This window comes from Scyliorhinus canicula, chromosome 8, assembly GCF_902713615.1.
Source record: "Scyliorhinus canicula chromosome 8, sScyCan1.1, whole genome shotgun sequence".
NCBI classification, from domain to species: Eukaryota; Metazoa; Chordata; class Chondrichthyes; order Carcharhiniformes; family Scyliorhinidae; genus Scyliorhinus; species Scyliorhinus canicula.
In genome coordinates this window covers 32,428,904-32,455,849 of record NC_052153.1, presented here as the reverse complement: position 1 = coordinate 32,455,849, position 26,946 = coordinate 32,428,904, and the positions used below count along the sequence as shown (strand labels likewise).

The window sequence follows — 26,946 nt, the reverse complement described above, 5'->3', positions numbered from 1 at the left end:
TGCGTCTCTTAGAGGCGCCGGCCCGATGATCGGTGGGCACCGATCGCGGGCCAGTCCCCTCCCGAGCATGCCCGTGGTGCTCGATCCTCTCTCCACCCCCCACAGGCCCCACACTTACCTGTCGCGCGATGTTCACGCCGGCAGCGACCAGGTGTGGTTGCCGCCGGCGTGAACCCGTCGGGGAAGTCAGGCTGCTAGGCCCATCCGGGCCAGAGAATCGCCAGTCGCCGGGAAAACGGCCCTCAACATTGTCTTTAACGTCTGATGCCACCTTTCTAACGCTCCTGCGATTCTGGATGGTACGCAATTGATTTAAATCGTTTAATTCCTAAGCTATCCATAACTTCCTGGAATAACCTTGAGGTAAAATTTGATCCATGATCTGATTGTATTCCTGTGGGTAGTCATATCTAGTAAATCATTTAAGTAACACCTCCACAATCTTTTCAGCTGTAATATTACATACTGGAATGGCCTCTGGAAACCAAGTAGACACATCCATTATCGTCAAAAGATATTGATTCCCACTTTTTTGTTTCGGAAGTGTCCTACACAATCAATTAGGACCCTTATAAAAGGTTCCTCAAATGCTGGAATGGGTATTAAGGTTTTATCACTGCTTGAGGTTTCCCTGTCACTTGACATGATTGACAACATTTAACTGCATCCTTATGTAGTCCAGGCCAATAAAATGTTTCTGGATTTTAGCTTGAGTTTTCCTTATTCCCAAATGACCTCCCACTGGTACCTCATGTGAAACTCGCAACACCTCCTTTCTATACTGTACCGGCAATACTACTTGATGAACATCTGCCCACTTTTCACCCGCCTGCATATGTAAAAATCTCCATTTTCTCATCAAGACATAACTGTTACGGGAATAACACTCTGGTGTACACTCAGATTCCTCTTCCGCATATGCTTTCTGATACATCCATTTTATTTCTATATCTTTCTGTTGGAACTCCGTCATTTTTCCTGAACTAAAAATATCCGCCTCATCCTCCACCTGTTCTTGTTATTTTTCAACCATCTGATCAAAAATTGATTCTGATAATTGCACTTCAACTTCATCTTCACTCTTTGATTTCTCCTCTTGTCTTAACCTGTGAATATGCGACCCTGTTACCACACAATCCGGAGAAATCCCAGGATATTCGTCCTTCAACACTTCAGTTGTCTGATTTTCCACTGGCTGATCAACCACAGTAGGCATCACTCCCACCTGCGATTCAGCTATATCATTACCCAAGGTAAACTATATTCCTGGACAAGATAGTTTCTCTATTACTGCTACTACCACTTCACCACTCTTCACTGGACTTCCCAACCATACCTTATATAATTGAATACTACTCCCTCTCACCCTGAATTCCGCATATTACTAACTTTTCTGGCAACATTCTTCCCAAACTGCATAACTCCTCATCTCTTACCATTAAAGATTGACTAGCTCCCATATCTCTTAAAATTGTGACTTCTTTACCTGATCCTCCTGATACACATGAGTAAACTTTACCCACACAAGTAAATTATTTAAAGACATCTGCCACCTTCTTATCAATCACCTCTTGATCAGGCTGTACAGTCCTTTGCGCCTCCATCGCTTCACTTGGGTTTTCCTTTACCACTTCAACAAACCCCACTGTCTTATCCTGTTTTATCACATCAGCCTTCCCAGTGCCTTTCTTCAACTGTGACTTTACATGGCCTAGTTTATTACAGTGAAACCATTTGAAACTTTTCATTTCTTTTCCACCCTTCTGGATGTCTTTTTTAATCTGAGGTACACTCTCCTTATTATCTCCCATCAGATCATCTTTACCTTTACCACTTGAGTATTTCTCAAGTCCCCAGTTTCTGTCCCTCATAGGCTGAAACTGATGTCGGAAACCAAGCTTTTGATTTATGAAATAATTCATAATCATCTGCCATTTCTGCTGCCAATCTCACAGTTTTAACCCTCTGTTCTGCCACATGAGTTCTCACTACATCAGGAATTGAATTTTTAAACTCCTCCAAAAGAATAATTTCTCTGAGGGCTTCATACGTTGGGTCTATTTTCAAAGCCCTGATCCACCTCTCAAAATTACTCTATTTGAGCCTTTCAAACTCCATGTATGTTTGACCAAATTCTTTCCTTAAATTTCTAAACCTTTGTCTATAGGCTTCAGGCACGAGTTCATATGCACCTAAGATGGATTTTTCCACCTCCTCATACATCCCAGATACCTCCTCCGGTAGTAATGCAAACACTTCACTAGCCCTACCTATCAGCTTTGTTTGAATCAGTAATACCCACATGTCCTGTGGCCATTTCCTTGTTTAGCTACCTTCTCAAATGAAATGAAAAAGGCTTCCACCTCTTTCTCGTCAAACCTTGGCAATGCTTGGACATATTTATGTAGCTTCCCACCAATCCTTCGACTTCAGTGCTCTTTCTCACTATCCTCATCACTATCATCCAACTGGACGTTTCCCTTTACGTTTACCAATTTTAACTGACTGTCGTGTTTCATGGCCATTTTCTGAAGTTCAAACTCTCTCTTTATCTTCTTCCCTGATCTTTCTTTCTCTTTCCCTCTATTTCTTTCTACCTCCCTTTCTCTTTCTTTTTGTTCCGCTAGGGCTATTCTTTCTTTTCTCATTTATTCTCTCATTTCTTCTCTCCTTTTCTTTTTCCTCTTTCTCTCTTTCTTTTTCCTCTCTCTCGTATTCAAGCTGCTTTAATTCTTTCTCATGTTCCATTTGTTTAATTTGTAACTGCATTTTTGCCATTTCAAATGAGTCAAACTGTATCTCAGGCAACTTTAAATGCTTAGGTACTGCCATAATTACCTCATCTTTCTGCATTTTGTCAGGTAATGTTAACTGCAATGTTTTTGCCAAATCTAACAGTCTGCTTTTATTCTCTGTCCGTAAGGTACTGTGTGTGACCGTTTCCACCCCCAAAAACCTCTGAGCCTCTGAAAGAGCTATTGTCCACAACACACTCCCCACTTAAACTAGAATACCACACCTGAAAAGCAAACACAATATGCTCACCCCTCACTGTCTTTACGTTCACTAAGCCAATCCAATAGATATACTTTTATCCCCCTCAAGCCCCCAATTTGTTATGGAGCAGGGTTTAGAGAACCCCAAAGTGTATCATGGAGTTCACCTGACCCAAAACTTTTAATGGACTCTGGTATGGGGAGCACACGCCCCACTCTACAGGAGTGGTACAGCAGAAATTAAAAAGTATTTTTTAAAGTAAAACAATGTTTATTCTATGAACTCAAGTTCACCATTTTAAAACATACAGTGAACATCTTAGCAACAAACAATTCAAATACAACCCCCAAAGAATACAACACTAAGTAATCCTTAATAACTTCCCAAACATCATCTAAAAAACAAAAGAAACACCTTTTAACAGAAGCACATTAGGTTTATATTCACTGCAGACAACATTTATAATTCTGAATTCACCAAATGATCAAGAGATAGTCTGTTCATGGCAGAGAGATCAACAGTACACTTGCTCTGTCTGGCTTCAGCTCCAACACTGAAAACGAAACTAAAACACACCCTGCAGCAAACAGCCTAAAACGAAAGCTCCACCCACACTCTGACATCACCGCAGTAATATGAGCAGCCAAACATTTCTTAAAACGACATTCTAATGACAGGGCCCTTGCAGCAGGGAGACAGCGGTGGTCTCCAGCTCTCTCGAGACCCGCACTCAGTACCTCACCGTGTTGAAAGCGGATAGAACTGGGTGTCATGGTGATGCCAGTTCCACTGTTAAGGTGGCCAGGGCCCTCAGCCCCCAGGGTCTCCCTGGACGCCTGCCAGAGACATCAAAGACCAGAGGGCATGTAAAGTAGCAGGCTGCCGCCATCTCTCATGCGCATTCTGGGGACACACCTAGACATGGTGGCAGAGCTTAAGAGGATCGAGAATCACTGAGTGGGAGGTGGGGGACAGAATCAGCAGCAAGAGACAGGTAGGGTTTTGTAGGGTTTTGAATGTTCACAATTAAAACATGTTACACCTGTGAAGACTCTCACATTATTCCATATTGCAGGCTGGCCTGCACACCCATCCCCGGTTGCCCTCTACTTCTGGCCCCTGCCCCCCTGGACACTGTGGTCCTAGATCTGGAGCCCCTGAGGCATACCACTTGCAGGTGATGGGCGTGAACATGCTGTCAGCAGAAAGACCGGAGTCATTTATGGCACAGACGGAGTAGCACCTGAGCTTACCGCACAGCAGGTTTTCATCACTCCCTTGCTTTGTATCTTGACCCCCCAACAATGTCAACACAGGCCCATCATACTGGAGCAATGACCCTGCGAGATGGAACTGGGTAGTCGGGGGGATGGGGTAGGGGTGGGGAATGGGTAGGGGAGGTGGCTGGGAGAGTGTGGGATGGGGTGGGCAATGGGCGAGGAGGTGTGATGGGGGTGATGGGTGAGAAGGGGGGAAGAGGGGAAGGGTGAGATGATGGATAAATCCTCATCCTGTGAGAAGCGGGAGAATATGAAGGCATCCCAGGCCTGCTTGGCTTGCCGGATCCTCGCCGCTGCCTGTCCTCCTTCCTCCAGCTTCTCCTGTGGATCCTCACCGGGCTTGTCCCTAAGCTCCTCCTGGTCTGGCTCCTGCTTGCACTCCTCCACAGACAAGGTCGCATGTCACTCCTCCTCCACCTTCAGCATGTCGCCCTGCTGCTGTGCCAAGTTGAGGAGGGTACAGCAGGCCACCACAAAGCAGACAACCTTCTGGGGGTGTATTGCAGTGCACCACGAGAGCCGTCTAGACAACCAAACCACATTTTGAGCAGCAATAAGCCTCGTTGTATCGGGTCTCTGCATCAGTCTCCACCCTCTGTACTGGCGTCATTAGCCAGGATCTCAGCTGGTACCCATTATCCACCAAGAGCCAACCCATCAACCTGGAGTGGTCCTCGAAGATGCTGGGGATCTCCGAATGTCCCAGGATTTAGCTGTTGTGCATGCACGTGCATGGTCCGGAGGAGGGAAACTATCCGGAGGTGGTGGTTGCACTCGAGTTGAAAATTCAGGGAGTGGAACCCATTCCTTTTAATGAAGGGCACTTCCTATTGCCCCAGTGTACGCAGGTGACTTGTGTGCCATTAATTACCCCCTTGGACCTGGGGCATTGCTGTGATGATGGAGAACACTGCTGCCTGGACATCTTGATGGAATTGGTGCAGCGCAAAATTTATATAATCTGATGCCTGGACATAGAGTGGGCTGGATTAAGAACAAGAACAAAGAAAATTACAGCACAGGAACATGCCCTTCGGCCCTCCCAGCCTGCGCCGATCCAGATCCTTTATCTAAACCTGTCTCCTATTTTCCAAGATCTACTTCCCTCTGTTCCCGCCCATTCATATACCTGTCTAGATGCTTCTTAAATGATGCTATCGTGCCCACCTCTACCACCTCCGCTGGTAAAGCGTTCCAGGCACCCACCACCCTCTGCGTAAAAAACTTTCCACGCACATCTCCCTTAAACTTTCCCCCTCTCACCTTGAAATCGTGACACCCTTGTAACTGACACCCCCACTCTTGGGAAAAGCTTGTTGCTATCCACCCTGTCCATACCTCTCATAATTTTGTAGACCTCAATCAGGTCCCCCCTCAACCTCCGTCTTTCCAACGAAAACAATCCTAATCTACTCAACCTTTCTTCATAGCTAGCACCCACCATACCAGGCAACATCCTGGTGAACCTCCTCTGCACCCTCACCAAGTCATCCACATCCTCCTGGTAATGTGGCGACCAGAACTGCACGCAGTATTCCAAATGTGGCCGAACCAAAGTCCTATACAACTGTAACATGACCTGCCAACTCTTGTACTCAGTACCCCGTCCGATGAAGGCAAGCATGCTGTATGCCTTCTTGACCACTCTATCAACCTGCGTTGCCACCTTCAGGGTACAATGGACCTGAACTCCCAGATCTCTCTGCACATCAATTTTCCCCAAGACCCTTCCATTGACCATATAGTCCGCTCTTGAATTTGATCTTCCAAAATGCATCACCTCGCATTTGCCAGGATTGAACTCCATCTGCCATTTCTCTGCCCAACTCTCCAATGTATCTATATTTTGTTGTCTTCTCTGACAGTCCTCCTTGCTATCTGCAACTCCACCAATCTTAGTATCATCTGCAAACTTGCTAATCAGACCATCTATACCTTCCTCCAGGTCATTTATGTAGATCACAAACATCAGTGGTCTGAGCACGGATCCCTGTGGAACACCACTAGTCACCCTTCTCCATTTTGAGACACTCCCTTCCACCATTACTTTCTGTCTCCTGTTGCCCAGCCAGTTCTTTATCCATCTAGCTAGTACACCCTGAACCCCATACGACTTCACTTTTTCCATCAACCTGCCATGGGAAACCTTATCAAACGCCTTACTAAAGTCCATGTATATGACATCTACAGCCCTTCCCTCATCAATTAACTTTGTCACTTCCTCAAAGAATTCTATTAGGTTTGTAAGACATGACCTTCCCTGCACAAAACCATGCTGCCTATCACTGATAAGTCTATTTTCTTCCAGATGTGAATAGATCCTATCCCTCAGTATCTTCTCCAACAGTTTGCCTGCCACTGACGTCAAGCTCACAGGTCTACAATTCCCTGGATTATCCCTGCTACCCTTCTTAAACAAAGGGACAACATTAGCAATTCTCCAGTCCTCCGGGACCTCACCCGTGCTCAAGGATGCTGCAAAGATACCTGTTAAGGCCCCAGCTATTTAGACCCTCGCTTCCCTCAGTAACCTGGGATAGATCCCATCCGGTCCTGGGGACTTGTCCACCTTAATGTCTTTCAGAATACCCAAAACTTCCCCCTTCCGTATGACAACTTGACCGAGAGTATTTAAACATCCATCCCTAGTCTCAACATCCCTCTTGTCCCTCTCCTTTGTGAATACCGACGCAAAGTACTCATTAAGAATCTCACCCATTTCCTCTGAGTCCACGCATAAATTCCCTCTTTTGTCTTTAAGTGGGCCAAACCTTTCTCGAGTTACCCTCTTGCTCCTTACATATGAATAAAATGCTTTGGGATTTTCCTTAACCCTGTAAGCCAAAGATATTTCATGACCCTTTTTAGCCCTCTTTATTGCACGTTTGAGATTCGTCCTACTTTCCCGATATTCCTCCAAAGCTTCATCAGATTCTCCGATAATGGGGCTAAGTGTTGACGCCATCGTGAAAACTGAGGAGTTTCACAATGGCGTCATTTGGCCCCCAGGTGCAGCAATTCAACGGCCCACAAGGGGCCAGCACGGGCGCAACATGAAACTCCCGAGGGAGCGGCCGCCAATAAGCGGGTTGCGTCATTGACGTGACACTGCGGTTGCTGAAAAGCATTCTCCCCCAGCACACAGCCGCCGCAGACCAGATGGCTGCCAGACGAGCAGCCCCGAGATTCCGGGACGGCGAATTGGACACCTTCCTGGTGTCCTCCACACAGTGGAGGAGAGGAGGCTGGTTCTGTATCCCGGGCCGGGCCGCAGGACAGCTGGCGCCATCGTTCGGCATGCGTGGGCTGAGGTGGCCGAGTCCGTCGGTGCCGTCGGGCCGGTGGCCAAGACCGTGGACCAGTGTAGGAAGAAGCTGCACAACCTCCTGAGGACAGCCAGGGTGAGTACCCTGCCCCTAGCACCAACCCCCCTATTCACTATACACATGGGGAGCGCCACAAAGTGAGACCACCCTGCCTTGTTGCAGCCCCTCCCAACACATGTGCCAACCCCCAACCCTTCACCCCAACCCCCACATCAAATCCCCCCCCCCCACCACATCACGCCTCACCCCCGTCCGTCTGTCTAACCATACATGCTGTCCTGTGTCCTGCAGGACCAGCCGGCGATGGTCCTGGCCCATGCGGCACCCACTGCCCCCAGCCAGTGCCAGGGCCGGTGCCCCCCAGCACCGATGGGAAGGGTTAGCTGTAAGAACAGCCCTCCGCCGGAGACAAGCCAGGACATTGTGACCCACGGGACGGGAACACAGGACAGACACACAGCACGCAACGACACGGGACAGAGACACAGCACGCAACAACACAGGGGACGGACACACAGCACGCAACGACACAGGGGACAGACACACAGCACGCAACGACACAGGGGACAGACACCCAGCACGCAACGACACAGGGGACAGACACACAGCACGCAACGACACAGGGGACAGACACACAGCACGCAATGACACAGGGGACAGACACACAGCACGCAACGACACAGGGGACAGACACACAGCACGCAACGACACAGGGGACAGACACACAGCACGCAACGACACAGGGGACAGACACACAGCACGCAACGACACAGGGGACAGACACACAGCACGCAACGACACAGGGGACAGACACACAGCACGCAACGACACGGGACAGACACACAGCACGCAACGACACAGGGGACAGACACACAGCACGCAACGACACAGAGGACAGACACACAGCACGCAACGACACAGGGGACAGACACACAGCACGCAACGACACAGGGGACAGACACACAGCACGCAACGACACAGGGGACAGACACAGAAGGGGACGGACACACAGCCCACAACGACACAGGGGACAGACACACAGGGGACAGACACACAGGGGACAGACACACAGGGGACAGATACACAGCCCACAATGACACAGGGGACGGACACACAACCCACAACGACACTGGGGACAGACGCACAGGGGACAGACACACAGCACGCAACAACAATAGGGGACAGACACACAAGGGGACGGACACACAGCCCACAACACAGGACCAGCACATAGGGGACGGACACACAACACAGGACCAACACACAGGGGATGGACACACAACACAGGACCAACAAACAGGGGACGGACACACAGGAAACCAACATGACACATGAGGCCCCGACTTTGGGTCCGATAATGACATAGACTTTCCGCCATTGCTATCTCCTACACCCTCCATCATCACAGAAACTATCACTTCGGTTGGGCTCTTTAACAAGGAGGCTCCTGGAACACTTACAGGTGAGCCCCACACAGCCGCTCTGGTACAGTAGGTGGAGGCAGGAGCAGCCGAGGGGTCGGGCGGTCAGAGGGCAGCCCGGCCCCAGCAACCAGCTGCTGCCCAGACGGGTCCCGGGTTCCTGGAATATCCAGTCCCACCCATAGATCAGGTACAGTCAGTGACCCAGGGACCAGAGAAGGGGATAACGACCATCTTCCATGACCTGCAGGTGCAGGTGGAGGAGTCCAACCGCCTGCAGGAGTAGGGAGTGGTGCCGTCATGCATGCGACCCAGGCCGAAACGCACGGGTGGCGTCCGCGGTGGAGACTATGGGAACGAAGGTGTCGGACATGGGTCAGGTTATGCAAGGCCTGGGGCAATTTGTGCTGGGCAACAGGCAGCCATGTGCCAGAGCCAGCTTCAGATTGCAGCGGCGCTCCTCAAAATGGCCCAGTCCCAGCAGGCCATCGCTGAGAACATCGACGGCATTCCTCAGGTGATGGCCCAGTGTCAGCAGGCCATGGCTGAGAGCATCCGTGCCATTGCCCAAGTGCTGGCCGGCGTCGCACAGACCCAGAGGGAGATGACGCAGCCCCAGAGGAAGGTCTCCCAATCCCAGAGGGAGGTCTCACAATTCGAGTCAGGGATGGCCCACTCTCTGAGCTCCGTGGCCACTAACGTTCAGACCCTGGTCGATACCAGAACGCGCCTCCAGGACTGGCAGCGCCAGGTGTCGGGGGGACCTCGGGGTTTGGCTCCGTTCATACCCCCGTCCCATGGAGAACCCCGGGGGCCATCGGGCACCCCGAGGGAGGAGAGGGTGATGGGGCCCATGCTGGTGACTCTTGCAGGGAAGGTCCCGGAACACCGCAGCTCCTCGGACTCCCACCCTCCAGTCCCTGATGCATCTGGTGGACAGTGGGCAGAACAAGTCGGCACCACGCCACCTGGGACTCCTGACTAGCAGCCTGGCCCATCCAGGCCGGGCCACCCCAGGAAACGTGCGCCAACGGGGACCCTAGTCGCAGGGCAGGAGTCACAGCAGTCCCCTTCCACTCCTCGCGTAGGTGTAATGTATATAAGTATTTACAGTAAACACATGTTATCACCGATGAAAGCTGCCTCTGTGCTCTGTCCGATGGATGCGGGAGTGGGGCTGGAAGTGCGGGCCATTATGGGTGAAGGGTGATGGAAGACTGTACCCCAGTGGGTGCGCCATGAAGCCCCCCAAACCACCCCCCTCCCGGACATCCCCATCACACTGTCCCCAGTGAAACGACCGGGCCATGCGATGGAGTGGCCAGCTCGCATGCAGGGACCACCCAGGTGTCGGGTGCTACTGTGGGCATGAGTCAAACATTGTCTAACGATGTGGAGCTCATATCGCAGAGCAGGCTGTCTTCATCCTCCGTACCATGGACCATCCAGGGGCTGGTTTAGCACAGGGCTAAATAGCTGGCTTTTAAAACTGACCAAGACAGGCCAGCAGCATGGTTCAATTCGCCGACCAGCCTCCCCGAACAGGCACCGGAATGTGGTAACTTCATTTGAAGCCTACTTCTGACAATAAGCGATTTTCATTTTCAAATTTCAATTCAGACCTGCTGTCACTGGCAACCCTGTGCTCCCAGCTTGTTGTGCCGTAGGTGGATGTATAATGGAAGGGTGGTGTGCATGCGGGTGGTTCGGTGTTGGGGGAGATGAGGAAGTGTCGTTTGTGGTATCTGTGCCCCTTCCCAACAACCCCCCCTCCCCCCCTTAGTTGGTGAAACGTGCAATGATCAAAGCGTCCCATGCTCACTGGCCCTGCCAGTGGTGTAGTGCAGCCTCCGTCCATGTCAAGCCCCCATGTCCCACACATTGTCCCTCTCCCCCTCCTCCTCCACGAGGCTTGTCCTGGCTCCTCATGCTCCTCCAGCACATCGCGCATCTGATGCTGTTGTGAAGGATGCAGCAGACCACAACGATGCAGCCGGCCCTCCTTGATTCATACTGGAGGGCCTCTCCAGAGCAGTCCAGGCACCTAAAGCACATCTTCAGCACCCCAAAGGACCTATGCAACACACCCCAGGTCGCAAAATGGGCATAATTGGAGCGGTTATCCATGTCGCTCTGTGGCGTCATCAGCCACGACCGCAACAGATAACCCTTGTTGCCCAGCAACCAGCCCCACAGCTGGAGGGGTGGGGGTGTCCTTCGAACATGCCGGGAATGAATGATTGCGGCAGGATAAACGAGTCATGCACACAGCCCGGATACCGAGCCCAGACGTGCAGGATCCTCATCTGGTGGTCACAGACCACCTGAACGTTCATGGAGTGGTACTCCTTCCTGCTCGTGGACATCGGCCTGTTTTCCGCCAGTGCCCGTAGGGCGTCATACACCCCATCGATGACCCCCTGGACCATGGGCATCCTGATGATGGCAGCGAACACCACTGCCCGGGCATCCTGGTGGGCGCAGTCCACAGGGAACTGTATGTACCGGTCCGCAAGGGCATACAGGGCGTCCATGATGGCGTGGATGCACCTGTGCGTCGATGCCTGCGAGATGCTGGACAGGTCCCCACTCGGCGACTGGAATGACCCTGTGGCTTGGAAGTTGAGGGCAACCGTCACCTTGCTGGCCACCAGTATCAGGTGTCCTCCCCAGACCCATTTAATGCCAGGTGTGCCATTATGTGGTAGATGTGAGGAACAGTTTCCTGGCTCATCCGCAGTGTCTTCTTGCATGCCCGGTCTGCGAGGTCATTGAAGGATATGTGGTGCCGGTACATGCAGGGCCTCATCAGGTGGCTCCTTGGCACCACCTCCTCCTCCTCCTCCTCGTCCTGTTGCTCCCGCTCATCTTGCTCCTCCTCCTCAGCCTGTCGGGCAGGCGACCCACCAGTCTGAGCGGCTGCCACCTGCCCCTCTGTGGCCCGCTCCTCTGCTGCAGCCTCCGCCTTCTCTCTGAACCACATGCGCTCATGCTGCCACAGGGCTGCATGCAAGGCAGCGGCCCCTGCCATGGCGGCCAAAATCGCTGAGTGGTTCCCAAACATTATCATCTATAAGGGGTGAGGCGCATGGCGCATGGACCCATGCACAACCAGGTGCCATGGGCTACATGGTCACCCCGGTTGGCAGCGCGCACTCTAGCCTCGCATGCCCCCCACCCCCGGCCCATAAGTACCCCCGATCCTAGCACCCGCCCCTGCTGCCAGGGCCACCGTTTGATGGCACTGACCTCACTGGGGACTGGCGTCGGTGTGGCTCTGGTTGTTCCCCCCGGTGGGTGTCGCCAGTTGAGTGGGGTGGCCGGGGAGGGCGCCTGCACCCACCCATACGGCCATGAAGCCTGTGCTCACCCAGCGCCCGGGGTGGGTGCCCAACAACATAGCCACCATATGGCGCCCGTTGCAATGGCATCGCCCTATCATGGCGGTGCGTCTCCAACATCTCGGTCTGTCCTCCCCTCCCCGCCTCACTTCCCCGATCGCCAACCATCCCCTGACCATGGCAGGCCCCCCACCCCCACAGCAGCCATGGCTGGTGTCCATCTCGGGTGCCTGCAGTTCCCCCACGCAATCTCCTGCTTCCTTCCGCTGCTGCATCACCATCACGACAGCTATACGTGATTAGAACCACGGCATTGGGATTTCGGCCCATCCATGCCACAGAATCGCTGAGCCCCCGGAGAATCTGTCATCGGGGCGTCATGCGATATTCCAGGCCGCGCGGTGGGCGCCGCGATTCCGTCGTATTGGGGAGTTCGGAGAATCGGAAATAGGCTCGAAACCGGCGTCAATGCCGATTTCGGTGTCGGAGCTAATTCTCCGGCCGATCGCGTTTCGCGATTTCGCTGTGAGACTGCAGAGAATCCAGCCACTGGCATCCATGACTTCGAGGATGCACTTGTTGGCTGTAGATTGTGAAATGCCGCAATATATTACCACGCACAGGTTGTGCCTTGTGAGTATTCAGTGGGACCGACAGGCAGCAGCTGAAGTTGCTGCTGTACTGGATATACACAATGCGGGAGTGGCCTGTCGGACCCTCTGAGCTGAGCCCCCCCAGCCCAAGGGTAACTCCCTAACCAATGGCGCCCAGCCCCCCGACCAGGCCCATCCCTCCCTGGGGGTTCTCCCCCGCATCCCCCCCGTATCCTGGGCTGCATGCCCGATTTTAAAGATGGGTACTCACATCCTCTGATTCCCTCAACAGCCATTACATTAGATTCCCATTTTTAAATGGGTGTGCTGAAAGATGTCCAAGTGACCTCCCGCTGAGGAGCTGGTTAAATCCCGTGATCCCGGATTAGATAGGCCGCCCATCTCATTAATGAGATGGAGATTGCCCTTAATAGGTGTGAATTAATACCTCACGATGTCTGGGCAGGATCTGGAACCCGCCAATGGGAGCATACGGTTCGATCGGACATCGATCGGCACCTGGGGCTGATCCCGATTTCAATCTCTCCTGCTATCTTACCGGCTCGCACAGATCCACGCCAGGCGCAATGTGGCCGTTCAATCACACCCACTGTCTGGGTTTCATTTCTCTATTATCCTCAAATGTACTCCAGTGCCATTTTTCAATATGTACCATGCAGACTCACTGTGTACCTGAACACACGAGCACACCAAGCATCAGGCATTAATACATCTGCATGCACAATATGAAATGATTTGCTCTAAATTAATTTTGAAAATACTGGCATGTGTTCTCTGTCATATACTGCTGCACCAATAGATGGCAACATAGCAGCCGATGCACTCCATTCTCACTGGAATATGTTTATTGTTTATTAATGGTCGTAAAATCATATCTAAACACCATGATAACATCTGAAATGTAGACATATTTCTTCCAAGCCAGCTATAATTCTTATAAAAACGCTGTGCTGCTTCTTAAAAAATATTTACTTGATATGCATTGCTTATGACCATTCAGCTACAGAATCCCAATGGCCTTAATCAAAACCATATGTAAGAATCCATCACAGAATGCATTATCATCATCCATCATCATATTATGGATTTCTGTACTGTTGTGCTATTTTTACGATTATATTATATGCTATCCAAAAGTGGGGAGCCACTATGATGATGATGATGCTGTGAAGGTCAGGGTAGCCTTGTTTTTTCTTTGTTTGGTCAATTGCTCGCAAATATGTGATGTAAATATTGGGCGGGATTCTCCTGTCCCCCAACTATGTGTTTGTTGATGGTGCGCTGTTCACTGGCGACGCGATTCTCTCTTCCCGCGCTTGTCAATGGGATTTCCCATCGAAGCCACTTCGCACGGCGGGGAAACCTATGGGCAGGGGTGTGCTGCTGGTGGGAAAAATGAATCCCAACGCCCAGAGAATTCCAGCCATTACCTTGCATTTGCCAGCTCAAATCTGGAGATTGTCTGTTCCCTGCTACTTTATACGTACTGTTTAATTATTAAAGAAGTTTGAATGATTCTGAACACTTCTGAAGAGCTTCTATCTTTAGGTTGTGGCATAAGATCATCAATGAAGCTACTGAAAATAGTTGGACACTAGAATTCTGGCCCTGATATCTTGGAGCTGTGAAAATTGGTATCCAAATCCTACAAACATTTTTCTTGGTGTCAAGTATGACTGCAGTTACAATAGAAATCTTTCATTGTCCCCTTACAGTCATACTTGGTTGAGTGGATGCATTTTTGTCCAGGAAAGCTACACTCATAGCAACTTTTGTGTCCCTGTATGGATCAAAGCTGAGAAAGATTTGTAGCCAAGTGAACATAAGAGCAAGGACATTTTGATAAAGCTGTATAAAACATTCATTGGATCTCAACTGAAACATTGCATCCAGTTCTGGGCAACACACTTTTGAAAAGGTGTGAACTATTAGACGGGTCCAGAAAAAAATCACCATAATTGTTGCCGTGCTGAGGAACTTCAGTTCCAAAGATAGATTGGAGAAGCTGGGACTGTTCTCTTTGGAGAAGAAAGGTTTAACAGGAGATTTTACAGAGGTATTTAAAATCATGAGGGGTCTGGACAGAGCAGACTGGTAGAAGGGTTGAGAAGTGAACGGCCTAGATTTAAGATAATTGGCAAAGAAAGCAAGAGTCAAAGTTGTTTTACTTTGAGAGTGGTTTGGATGTGGAATGTACTGCCTGAGATTCTGCCTGAGATTCTGTTGGCAGCAGGTTCAATCAAGGCATTCAAATTGAATGGGATCATTTCTGAAAAGGAAACATATTGAGGGGTATTGGGAAAGAGCAAGAGAGTGGAACTATATGGCTGGGTGAGTGTGTGTGGGGAGTGGAGTGCTAATATGCAGCTATACAGCTGCAGCTTGTCAGCCTCTCGAGCATCAATCCTGACCCCGCCAAATCATTGGAATTGCCGTGTTCCACATTGTACCCGTGCTAGTCACTCTACGGTTGCTGAATCGGTATGGGGAATCCTGCCGCACGTATATCCTGTCAAATCCTCTCACAATCTTGTACGTTTCAATAGATCACTTCTCATTCTTCTAAACCCCAGAGTCTCGGACCGTGCAAATCAAATACTCCTCATAGGAGAATCCCCGACCGATTAATTTATTGAAATGGACAGTCTTCTCAAGGCAACAAGAAACAGGCAGCGTCAGTGGAAACTCTACATTTTAACGTTTTTAAAAAAAAATCACACTAGCAATGCATTACTCACAATCCTTGGAATTCAATTTACTATCAATCACAAGAAATTTATGGAAAACTGGCTGTTCTCATGTATTTTAAAAGTTGCGCTAACTGACCTTGTGATTTGTTGCCACCTAGGGGGATTCATTCATAATCAGTTCACACAGAAAGACCTGAACAGCAGGAGCATCATTTACATCGTAAGATCTTCCACAGAAGTAACAACAGACAGTTTGGAATTCCAGGTTTCAGATTCCACAGGAAACTCTGCTGTTCCTCAGACGTAAGTTATCTGTATAAATTTCAATGATTTTTTGGCACTATTTAAAACAACAGTGGGTGAACCTGTTAATTGTCTGGTGAGAATTAGAACCTGTTGCTGAGTGAAATAAACTCTTAATCAAACTCTATGGAAATATATTTACAGTCACAGCTGCAGCCCTTTGCAATGATCTGTGGTTATCAGCAGTCATAGCTCTCGACACACCTCTGGGTTTTCACTCACAATGTTCTTGAATGTGAAAATGGACTGAACTAATCTCAGTGTTTTTGCCAAATATTTTTAAAATTTTCATTTGCAAAAATGCACAAAGGAACTACACAAGCAGTCTGGGTAATTCCAGGTTCCATATCGGCGGAGCCCTATTAAGATAGAACTTTCATGCGATTATTGATCCTTTTTAAAGCTCTTTCCTTTTTTGTGCGGAAGTGCCAATTTCCACTGAGCAAGAGGGTGCTTGGATTTCCATCAATAGCATTCACAGGCCTATCCTCACCACCCCACACTGCAGCAGTCTCTGACAAGATATTAAAGATTGAAGAGGCAGTGGCTATTTTCTGTGGAAAATAAAAAAGTGACCAAACACACACCATTAAACATTTGATTGGATAGATGTGGAGTAAATGTCTCCAATTGTGAGGACACCCAAAACTAGGGGTGCCATAAATATGAGACAGTAATTAATAAATCCAACAAAAAATTCAGGAGCTAATGCTATAATCCTGAACTTGATACCACATGGGACAGGTGAAGTCAATAATATAAATATATATAGCCATTTACGAGGTATGGAGATACGTACATGAAAGAATTTGGAAGATCCTAAAGGGTAAAGGATGTCCTGGAGTGGCTGCAGGATATTATTCTGGGACGAAGGTGATCGGTTAGAGGCCGTGGTCCATGTTGGTACCAATGATTTAGGGAGGAAAGGGGATGAGGTCCTGAAAACAGATTTTAGGGAGTTAGGAAGGAGTTTGCAAAGAGGACCTCAAGCAGAAATCTGAGGATTGAAATGAAATGAAAATGGAAATGAAATGAAATGAAAATCGCTTATTGTCACAAGTAGGCTTCAATGAAGTTACTGTGAAAAGTCCCTAGTCACCACATTCCGGCGCCTGTTCGGGGAGGCTGGTACGGGAATTGAAGCCGCGCTGCTGGTCTGCCTTGGTCTGCTTTAAAAGCCAGCTATTTAGCCCACTGTGCTAAACCAGCCCCTGGGAGGATTATTCCCAGTCCCAATAGAAACAGGAGAATTGAGCCCTTAAATCCTTGGCTGGAAAGCTGGGGTAAGAGAGAGGGCATCAGATTACTGAGGCATTGGGTCAGGTTCTGGGAAAGGTGAGATTTTTACAAACTGTACAAAATACACCTGAACGGACTGGGATGAATATACTCACAGAGAGATTTGCTGATGCTATTGGAGGGGAGATGATAATAATCTTTAATTATTATTTTTTTTAAATTATCTTTATTAAATAAACCCCTTCTGTACCCTCTCCAAAGCTTCCACATCCTTCTGGTGTGGTGACCAGAATTGAACACTATATACCAAGTGCAGCCAAACTAAGGTTCCATACAGCTTTAGCATGACTTGTCACTTTTTATACTCAATGTTCAGCCGACGAAGGCAAGCCTGCCGTAAGGGGGGCACTATTTTGTGGGCCAGGCCCGCGAGCGGCCTATGCTATTCTATAGGCCACCGCCGTGCACATGGGTGGCCACGGACCCTGCAATTCTCTGGGCCGTATTGGCAGCTAAAGCCAATACGGCCAATCAGTGGCCAAAACGGTGAATCAGTGGCCTTTTTAATGCCATTTATTCACCGTTCCCATGCCTGTGTGGGAACATAGCCTCAGTATCAGAGAATCCAGCACCACATTATTGTGATTCCTAGCTGCTTCTAGTTTTCCCAATTTATTTGTAGTAGATACCAGTCATTGAGTCTACTTATTCTTTCTTCATCAAGAGAAAATCCATTGAAAATTTGCTAGTTTTTGCTTTAAATTTTTAAATCTTTTTCTCCAGTATAATAAATAATCTGTTCCAGTGTGAAATCAGCTAGTGAATTCAAACCCAATCTGCTGACATGTGATCACTCTGCAGGACCACCTTTTGAATACATTTTTTAAAAACATTAAGAAATCATTTAGTACACTTTTAAAAAAGGGCATCGTGCTGGCACATTGGTTAGAACTGCTGCCTCACAGCGCCAGGGAGCTGGGTTCGATTCCCACCTTGGGTGACCGTCTGAGTGGAGTTTGAACTTTCTCCAGTGTCTGAGTGGGTTTCGTCCGGGTGCTCCGCTCTCCTCCCACAGTCCAAAGATTTGCAGGTTAGGTTGATTGGCCGTGATAAATTGTCCTTTAGTGTCCAAAGGTTAGGTGGGGTGCAGGGAAGTGGGCCTCGGTATGGTCCTCTTTCAGAGTGTCGGACCCAATGGGCCGAATGGCCTTGTTCTGCACTGAAGGGATTCTATGAAAATGAGCTTTTATTGCTTTTGTTATATTTTCTGTTGTTGCAAAGAGAAAAGATGTGGCAGTGCCCACACTCTGGATTCTTGCTGAGAAGTTTATTCATAGTTTGAGGATAAACCTTTTAGGACTGAGGTGAGGAGAAATTTCTCCATGCAGAGAGTGGTGAATCTGGAATTCGCTACCACAGAAAGTAGTTGATGCCAAAAAGTTGTGTAATTTCAAGAAGGAATTAGATATAGCTCTTGGGGCAAAAGGGATCAAGGAATAGGGGGGAAGGCGGGATCAGGGTATTGAACTTGATGGTCTGTCATGATCATAATGAATGGTGGATTTCTCTGTTTCGATGACACAAGATCTGCAGGAATGTACTCCCTGATATATAACACCCTTCCCTCTTTACTTAATTAGTGCAACAACAACGATTAACATTTATACAACAGATCATTATTTCTATACATAAATACAATTCAGATTCTCTATGGTGGACCGCTATTCCTTTTTTGTAGAATTTGGCCATTTTTAATTTGGCTACTTGAGATCTTGGAAGTGTTCTCATTCCTTTCTGTCGATGGTACTTCTTGAGCAGTTATCTTTTACTATACGTGTTAAAGATTCCTCAGAAACAGAATCTGAACTATCTGGTCTCTGTTCCAATGTAGATTTAAAAAATCCCTTGAGCAGTTTCTGCAAACTCACTTTGTGAAGCAAGCAGCTCGGTGGCACAGTGCTTAGCACTACTGCCTCACAGCACCGAGGACCCAGGTTCGATCCCGGTCCTAGGTCACTGTCCGCATGGAGTTTGCACATTCTCCCGTGTCTGCGTGGGTCTCATTTCCACAGCTCAAAGATGTGCAGGTTAGGTGAATTGGCCACGCTAAATTGCCCTTTAATTGGAAAAAAAAGTCATTGTGTATTCTAAATTTATTTTTTTAAAGTGAAGCAAACAGCTGATCGGCATGGCGTCGAAAAATTGTTTCATCTTCCTCTGTACGGTGTATGACACCGGACCTAACTTTGTTTGGATCATAGCTGGTACCCATTTCTTGTTGGTGATGTAGGTCCTGGCTAACACTCGCTCCATAGTTGAATACTCGCTTTTTAGAGGTTTTTCTCTCTTCCGGCTATTTTTGCTTGTTGTTGTCATTTGACAATCTCTGAAGTATCAGGTGGAGTTAACAAGTCAAACAGTATTCATAGATTCCTCTTAAACATCTGGATTGCTGGTGAACTCTGAATGGCAGCTTGTACAATATTCCGGGAAGAAATTCGGAATTTGTTTACTCTTCTTGCCGATGTCAACTGGTTCTTTGTTTCTTTGATAGAATGCTTTAATGAGCGCATTCAGCCAATCTATTCATGGCAGGATGATATGAAGTTGACTTCATATGGTGTATACTGTTCCTCTTCAAGCAGTCCTCAAACTCCTTTGAAGTAAACTACGTACCATTATCATTGGCAATCTGTACTGGTGTTCCAAATCTTGCGAATATTTTGTCTAGTCTCTCAATGGTCGACTCATTCATCATTGACTTCATTATCGTGACCTGGCCTTTTTTAGTGTGCATCCACAATCACTAAGAACATGTGACCCTCCAGCGGACCAGCATCATCGATGTATATTCTCTGCCATGGCTGTGTCGACCATTCCCATGGATGTAGGGTGCGATTTACCGCCCCAAAAAATATTTCTACTTTGGATGTGTACAGCAAAATGTTTCTCAGTCCCTGCAGCCCTGAGAACAACCCCGCTATCAAACGGGACTCTTTTTATGGTCTGGGTCAGGAATGCTCTGCCGAAGCAGCACTTATCTCACTTGCTGCTCTGACGTTCTGAGCTCCTCAGTGAAGGAGATCGGCGTCCTATTTATAACAGACGCCACAATCTCTCGACCTTCCCTTGGATTCTCTATTGTGGCCCCGAACCCGCCAAACCCTCCAATTTACCCCTACGGAGTGCATGGCCCCCACTTTCCACCTTATAAGGGCTGGAGCAGCCCTGGACCCGATCCCTGGCACAGGCAATGTGGCACATGGGCACCTTGGCACAGCCATCCTGGCACACTGGCCAGAGTCCGACCACCCGGGAACCTCCGATGACCTCGAAGACCCTCCAGGTACCATCACGCCTGGTGGACCAGTGCTAAACGGCAGCATGGCGAGGTCCCGTGGGCCTGGGCATTCGCTCCTGGGCCTCAGGAGAATCCGGTGCTGATATATTTAATTGAGCCTCTTGAAATCTGGATATCGGCCAGCGAGGGTGAGATCCAGATCACGGGGTATTGATCTGGACCCCCTCGATCCGCGGTGTTCCGAGCATCGCAAATCGCATGCGAGGCCTCTCACATGATTTAACGGCCTCGCAGCATCACTGAGGCGCGACGAGGCGGTTCGAACGCATCTGTAATTGGAATTGTGCCAATGTCCTTAAATTTGCACAGGATTGACATTACCCAACTTTCTCTTTAATTTGAATATCTAATCCCAACTTCCAAAAATAACTGCATGCCAATTCCTTCATCCTCGCCACACCAGGATGTCAAAGCACTCTACTACGCAAACATGGAAGAATAATCACATGGATTCTCCATAACAGAACTCAGTTTGTACTGTCAACTCATGTTGTCTTGCGATGTAGGGCTTGAGGTCTGGATTTTTCCTGTGAATATCTGACAGCATACCTTTTCGGACCAAGTCTATCACCTTCCCCAACACTGGATTGGTTCTTGTATGTCTTTGAACTTATAATCAAGTCGGTCTTCACAGTGGAAGACACAAATAACATGCCAGCGACTGATAGAAATGAGGCTATGACAGGTGAGGACCTTGAGAGGATTGTTATCACTAAGGAGGGAGTGATGGGCAAGCTAATGGGGCTAAAGGTAGACAAGTCTCCTGGTCCTGATGGAATGCATCCCAGAGTGCTAAAAGAGATGGCTAGGGAAATTGCAGATGCACTAGTGATAATTTACCGAAATTCACTAGACTCTGGGGTGGTCCCGGTGGATTGGAAATTAGCAAACGTGACGCCACTGTTTAAAAAAGGAGGTAGGCAGAAAGCAGGAAATTATAGGCCAGTGAGTTTAACTTCGGTAATAGGGAAGATGCTGGAATCTATCATCAAGGAAGAAATAGCGAGGCATCTGGATAGAAATTGTCCCATTGGGCAGACGCAGCATGGGTTCGTAAAAGGCAGGTCATGCCTAACTAATTTAGTGGAATTTTTTGAGGACATTACCAGTGCAGTAGATAACGGGGAGCCGATGGATGTGGTATATCTGGATTTCCAGAAAGCCTTTGACAAGGTGCCACACAAAAGGTTGCTGCATAAGATAAAGATGCATGGCATTAAGGGTAAAGTAGTAGCATGGATAGAGGATTGGTTAATTAATAGAAAGCAAAGAGTTGGGATAAATGGGTGTTTCTCTGGTTGGCAATCAGTAGCTAGTGGTGTCCCTCAGGGATCCGTGTTGGGCCCACAATTGTTCACAATTTACATTGATGATTTGGAGTTGGGGACCAAGGGCAATGTGTCCAAGTTTGCAGATGACACTAAGATGAGTGGTAAAGCGAAAAGTGCAGAGGATACTGGAAGTCTGCAGAGGGATTTGGATAGGTTAAGTGAATGGGCTCGGGTCTGGCAGATGGAATACAATGTTGACAAATGTGAGGTTATCCATTTTGGTAGGAATAACAGCAAACGGGATTATTATTTAAACGATAAAATATTAAAGCATGCCGCTGTTCAGAGAGACTTGGGTGTGCTAGTGCATGAGTCACAGAAGGTTGGTTTACAAGTGCAACAGGTGATTAAGAAGGCAAATGGAATTTTGTCCTTCATTGCTAGAGGGATGGAGTTTAAGACTAGGGAGGTTATGTTGCAATTGTATAAGGTGTTAGTGCGGCCACACCTGGAGTATTGTGTTCAGTTTTGGTCTCCTTACTTGAGAAAGGACGTACTGGCGCTGGAGGGTGTGCAGAGGAGATTCACTAGGTTAATCCCAGAGCTGAAGGGGTTGGATTATGAGGAGAGGTTGAGTAGACTGGGACTGTACTCGTTGGAATTTAGAAGGATGAGGGGGGATCTTATAGAAACATTTACAATTATGAAGGGAATAGATAGGATAGATGCGGGCAGGTTGTTTCCATTGGCGGGTGACAGCAGAACTAGGGGGCATAGCCTCAAAATAAGGGGAAGTAGATTTAGGACTGAGTTTAGGGTTGTGAATCTATGGAATTCCTTGCCCAGTGAAGCAGTTGAGGCTCCTTCATTACATGTTTTTAAGGTAAAGATAGATAGTTTCTTGAAGAATAAAGGGATTAAGGGTTATGGTATTCGGGCCGGAAAGTGGAGCTGAGTCCACAAAAGATCAGCCATGATCTAATTGAATGGCGGAGCAGGCTCGAGGGGCCAGATGGCCTACTCCTGCTCCTAGTTCTTATGTTCTTATGTTCATACGTACACTATCAATGAGCCGAAAATGTAAAATATTGACACAATATTCTTCACGGTCATGCCTGACATGTAACGGCAATCAAGACACAGGGCTGGATTCTCCAATCGCCTACGCCAAAATTACGTTTGGCAATCGGCCGGAGAATCGTCCGGAATTGGGGGCGGCGCTGTTTTGTGATGCTCCGCCCCCTCAAAAACATTGTATGCTGGGAGTACGTCGCACGCCTAATGGACGGCCTCAAGGTGCCACCTGAGGCCCTCCCCCGATGCCCGCCCCCGATGGGCTAAACCCCCGTCGGCGTGGGACACGTGTGCTCACACCGTTCGGGGACCTCGCGTGGCGGCTGCGGACTGAGTCCAGCACCGCCACAGTCGAGGGGAGGGGGCTTCAGCGAAGGCTGGGGGGACTGGTAGGGGTGAGGCTGGTTAAAGGGGGGCAGTTCTTGGCAGGCTGGGTCCGCGCACGGCGGCACCAGGTGGCACAGGGCCACAGCCGTCACTGTGCGCATGTGATGCCATGGACCCGGCCATTCTCCGTCCCTAGCCGCAGGTAAAGCCGGGGTCTTTTTGCTGAGTGGCTGCTAGCCACCCACCGGATGGAGGATCCAGTATTTTCATGCTGCTCTGACTTGTGATATTGGATATCGTATGTATGTGCCAACAATATCAATGACCATCTTTGAAATCTACTTGCTGCCAAAGAAGGTATACCTTTATATGGCCCAAAGATTGCAGTCAAGTGTTAACGATCTATCACAAGACTGAAATGATGCCCATGAAAGTAAAGGTGTAACCTTCTTAACTGAAAATGAGACTCGAAGCTTCTTTTTCTAGCTAAGTGTCATTCATGTCTGCGATAGAAAGAGTGCGTGAAACAAATGCTGTCAGTTGTTCCTCTCCTGAAGGCATAATGTGCAAGAAAAACTGCAGCAACCCCACAGGGTGAGGCAATACAAGCTAATTGCAACTTCATTTTGGGATTATAATGAACCAACAGCTCTGAAATTCTGTAAAGCTTCTTTCAATTCATTATCTGCATTTTCACATACTTCTGGCCAGTGCCGTGCCTGTTTGGCATGTAGCAAGAAGTACAAAGGCTTGAGGAAGGAGCAGTGCTCCGAAAGCTAGTGATTTGAAACAAACCTGTTGGACTTTAACCTGGTGTTGGAAGACTTCTTACTATAAAGGCTTCAATCGCTTTTCTACGTTCAGCACAACTTTACTATAATAATTGATCAGTCCGAGAGACAATGTTGCATTTTGAGGGTGTGGTGTTTGTAAGATTGCTGATGTTTTTTTCGGCACCTTTGTCAACAATATGATCGAGGCAATTTATGAATGGCTTGAAAAAGCCGCACTTTGCTTATTCAAATCTAGATTGTGGCTCTGTAAACGTTTCAGGGTAGCTTCCAAATTCTCCAGTGTTCCCGTTTACTTGAACCGATTATGTCATCTAAATAACCTTGCACGCCATTAAACCCACTTTGACTTATGGATCTTTGAAAAAGAACAGGCACAGGTGTTATTCCGAAAGGAAGTCTTCTGTAATGAAGCAAACATTTGTGCATCACAGTGGTGAGCAGTGGCTGTGATTTGCAGCCAAATTCATCTGCAGATATGCCTGTGAAAGATCAATTTTACTGTTCGACAGAAAGTTAGCGATAACAGCTTCTGCGCACAATACTGAGTTAATAGTAGTTTTAAACACTCCATAAATTCTCACTGAACTATTGATGTTGCCCAGTTACTTGTGGCAACAGATTCAATGACCCTGTCCATATTAATGTATCTAGTTCTTCTTCAACTGTAGGCCTCATGGTGTACGATATGGTTCTGACTTTGAGACATTTGGATGTACTGTCTGGCTTTATTGTTTGGTGTACCTCAACTCCAACCATCGAGCTTGATGAATCTTTGAACACTTTCTCATACTTCTTCGGAAGTTGTTGCAAGTTGCTCTTTGGTTGTTTCCCAGTTAAGCCTAATCTTAGCCAACCATGCACTGCCAAATAGAACAGGAAAGCTTCCATGGAAAGTTTCCCCAGTCCCTAAACTTACTGGCCTGCTGTTCCAATTCCCACCCCCCACCATATTATTTTAAACCCTCCCGAACAACATTAGCAAACCACCCGCCCAAGTTCCCCTCCTGTTCAGGTGCGTCAGTCCTTCTTGTATAGGTCCCACCTTCTCCAGAAGTAATCCCAGTGATCCATATATCGAAAGCCCTCTGTCCAACACCAGCTCTTCAGCCACGTGTTAAGCTGTGCTATCTACCCATTGCAAGCCTCAAGCACATGGCATGGGGGGTAATTTCATAGATTTACAGTGCAGAAGGAGGCCATTCGGCCCATCGAATCTGCACCGGCTCTTGGAAAGAGCACCCTACCCAAAATTAACACCTCCACCCTATCCCCATAACCCAGTAACCCCACCCAACACTAAGAGCAATTTTGATCACTAAGGGCAATTTATCATGGCCAATCCACCTAACCTGCACATCTTTGGACTGTGGGAGGAAACCGGAGCACCCGGAGGAAACCCACGCAGACACGGGGAGGATGTGCAGACTCCGCACAGACAGTGTTCCAAGCCGGAATCGAACCTGGGACCCTGGAGCTGTGAAGCGATTGTGCTAGCCACAATGCTACCGTGCTGCCCTAATCCTAAGATTGCTACCTTTGTGGCCCTGCTTTTTAGCTCACAACCTAACTCCCTGAATTGGCTTTGATGGACCTCTTCCTGCCTGTGTCATTCGTACCAAGGTGGACAATGACATCTATATAAAAGTAAATTACGGCAGATGCTGGAATCTGAAACGAAAGAGAAAATGCTGGAAAATCTCTGCTGTTGAGGGCCCTGTCAACAACTGTAGGCGGGAAATTACGGTTGAGGAAGAAGGAAGACGGAAGACGGTTTCGAAGCACCACTTTAGAAAGTGGCACCATCGGAACAAACGCGACGGAGGCAAAGGAGCTGAGAGAGAGGGATGGAGTCTTTACAGGGTGTAGGGTGCGAAGAGCTGTAGTCCAGCTAGCTGTGGGAAACACTGGGCTTGTAGTGGATATTAGTAGATAGTCTATTACCGGAGATGGAGACAGAAAGATAAAGGAAGGGGAGGGAAGTATCTGAGATGGACCAGGTGAAAGTGATGGATGGGTGAAAACTGGAAGCAAAGTTGATGAATTTGTCCCGGTCCGGATGTGAGCCTGAAGCGGCACCAAAATAGTCATCAATGTGTCGGTAAATGAGTTGTGGGAGGGGACCCAGATAAGCCTGGAACGAGGAATGTTCCACATACCCCATAAAAAGGCAAGCGTAGCTAGGACCCATGAGATTACCCATTGCTACACCTTTGATTTGGAGAAAATGGGATGACTTAAAGGAATTGTTGAGAGACAGAACATGTTCAGCCAGGTGGAGGAGAGTGGTGGTGGATGGAAATTGTCCAGGTCTCTTTTCGAGAAAGAAACAAAGAGCTCTTAGGGTATCCTGGTGTGGGATGGAGGTGTAGAGAGATTGCACATCCATGGTGAACAGAATGTGGTTAGGGCCCGCGAATTGGACAGTCTGTTTACCCTCCTGTTTCAGGATGCCTTGTAGGTGTTTACATACATCCAGGACCCTGGCACCAGGGAGGCAACACTCCATCCTAGAGTCCCGTTTGTGGCCAAAGCAGCGCCTGTCTGCCCTTGAGTATTGAGTTTCATACTCCTATCACTTGCTTGGACTTAGCCCGACCCTGCTCTACAGCAGAATCAGTTGTGGTGCCACAGGCCTGACTGTTGCTGGTATCTTCCCCTGGGAAGCTATCCCCCCAACAATATTTTAAACAGTAGGCCAGTTTGAGAGGGGAATACTCACAGGAGGTTCCTGCCTTATCGTTTGACCACCTCCCTGAAGTTAGTGTCTATGACACTCTCTGCCTCCTGTATGCTCCACAATGTGGCCAGCTGCTGCTCAAACTGAACTACGCGGTCTGTGAGGAGATGCAGTTAGTCACACTTCCCGCAGACATAGTCGTCAAGGATGCTTGAAGGCTCTTTGATCTCC

The 26,946-nt window shown here is 48.4% G+C and overlaps 1 protein-coding gene across 2 annotated transcripts in view; it reads left to right on the top strand.

Annotated features, from left to right (window-relative positions):
* The window catches only part of frem1a (Fras1 related extracellular matrix 1a), a 452,495-nt gene that overhangs the window by 415,600 nt on the left and 9,949 nt on the right, over window positions 1-26,946 (top strand). For both annotated transcript variants that reach the window (XM_038804357.1, XM_038804358.1), the window contains one exon: window positions 15,828-15,972. In XM_038804357.1, coding sequence (XP_038660285.1) covers window positions 15,828-15,972 — 145 coding nt within the window. The remainder of the gene's footprint in view (window positions 1-15,827; window positions 15,973-26,946) is intronic.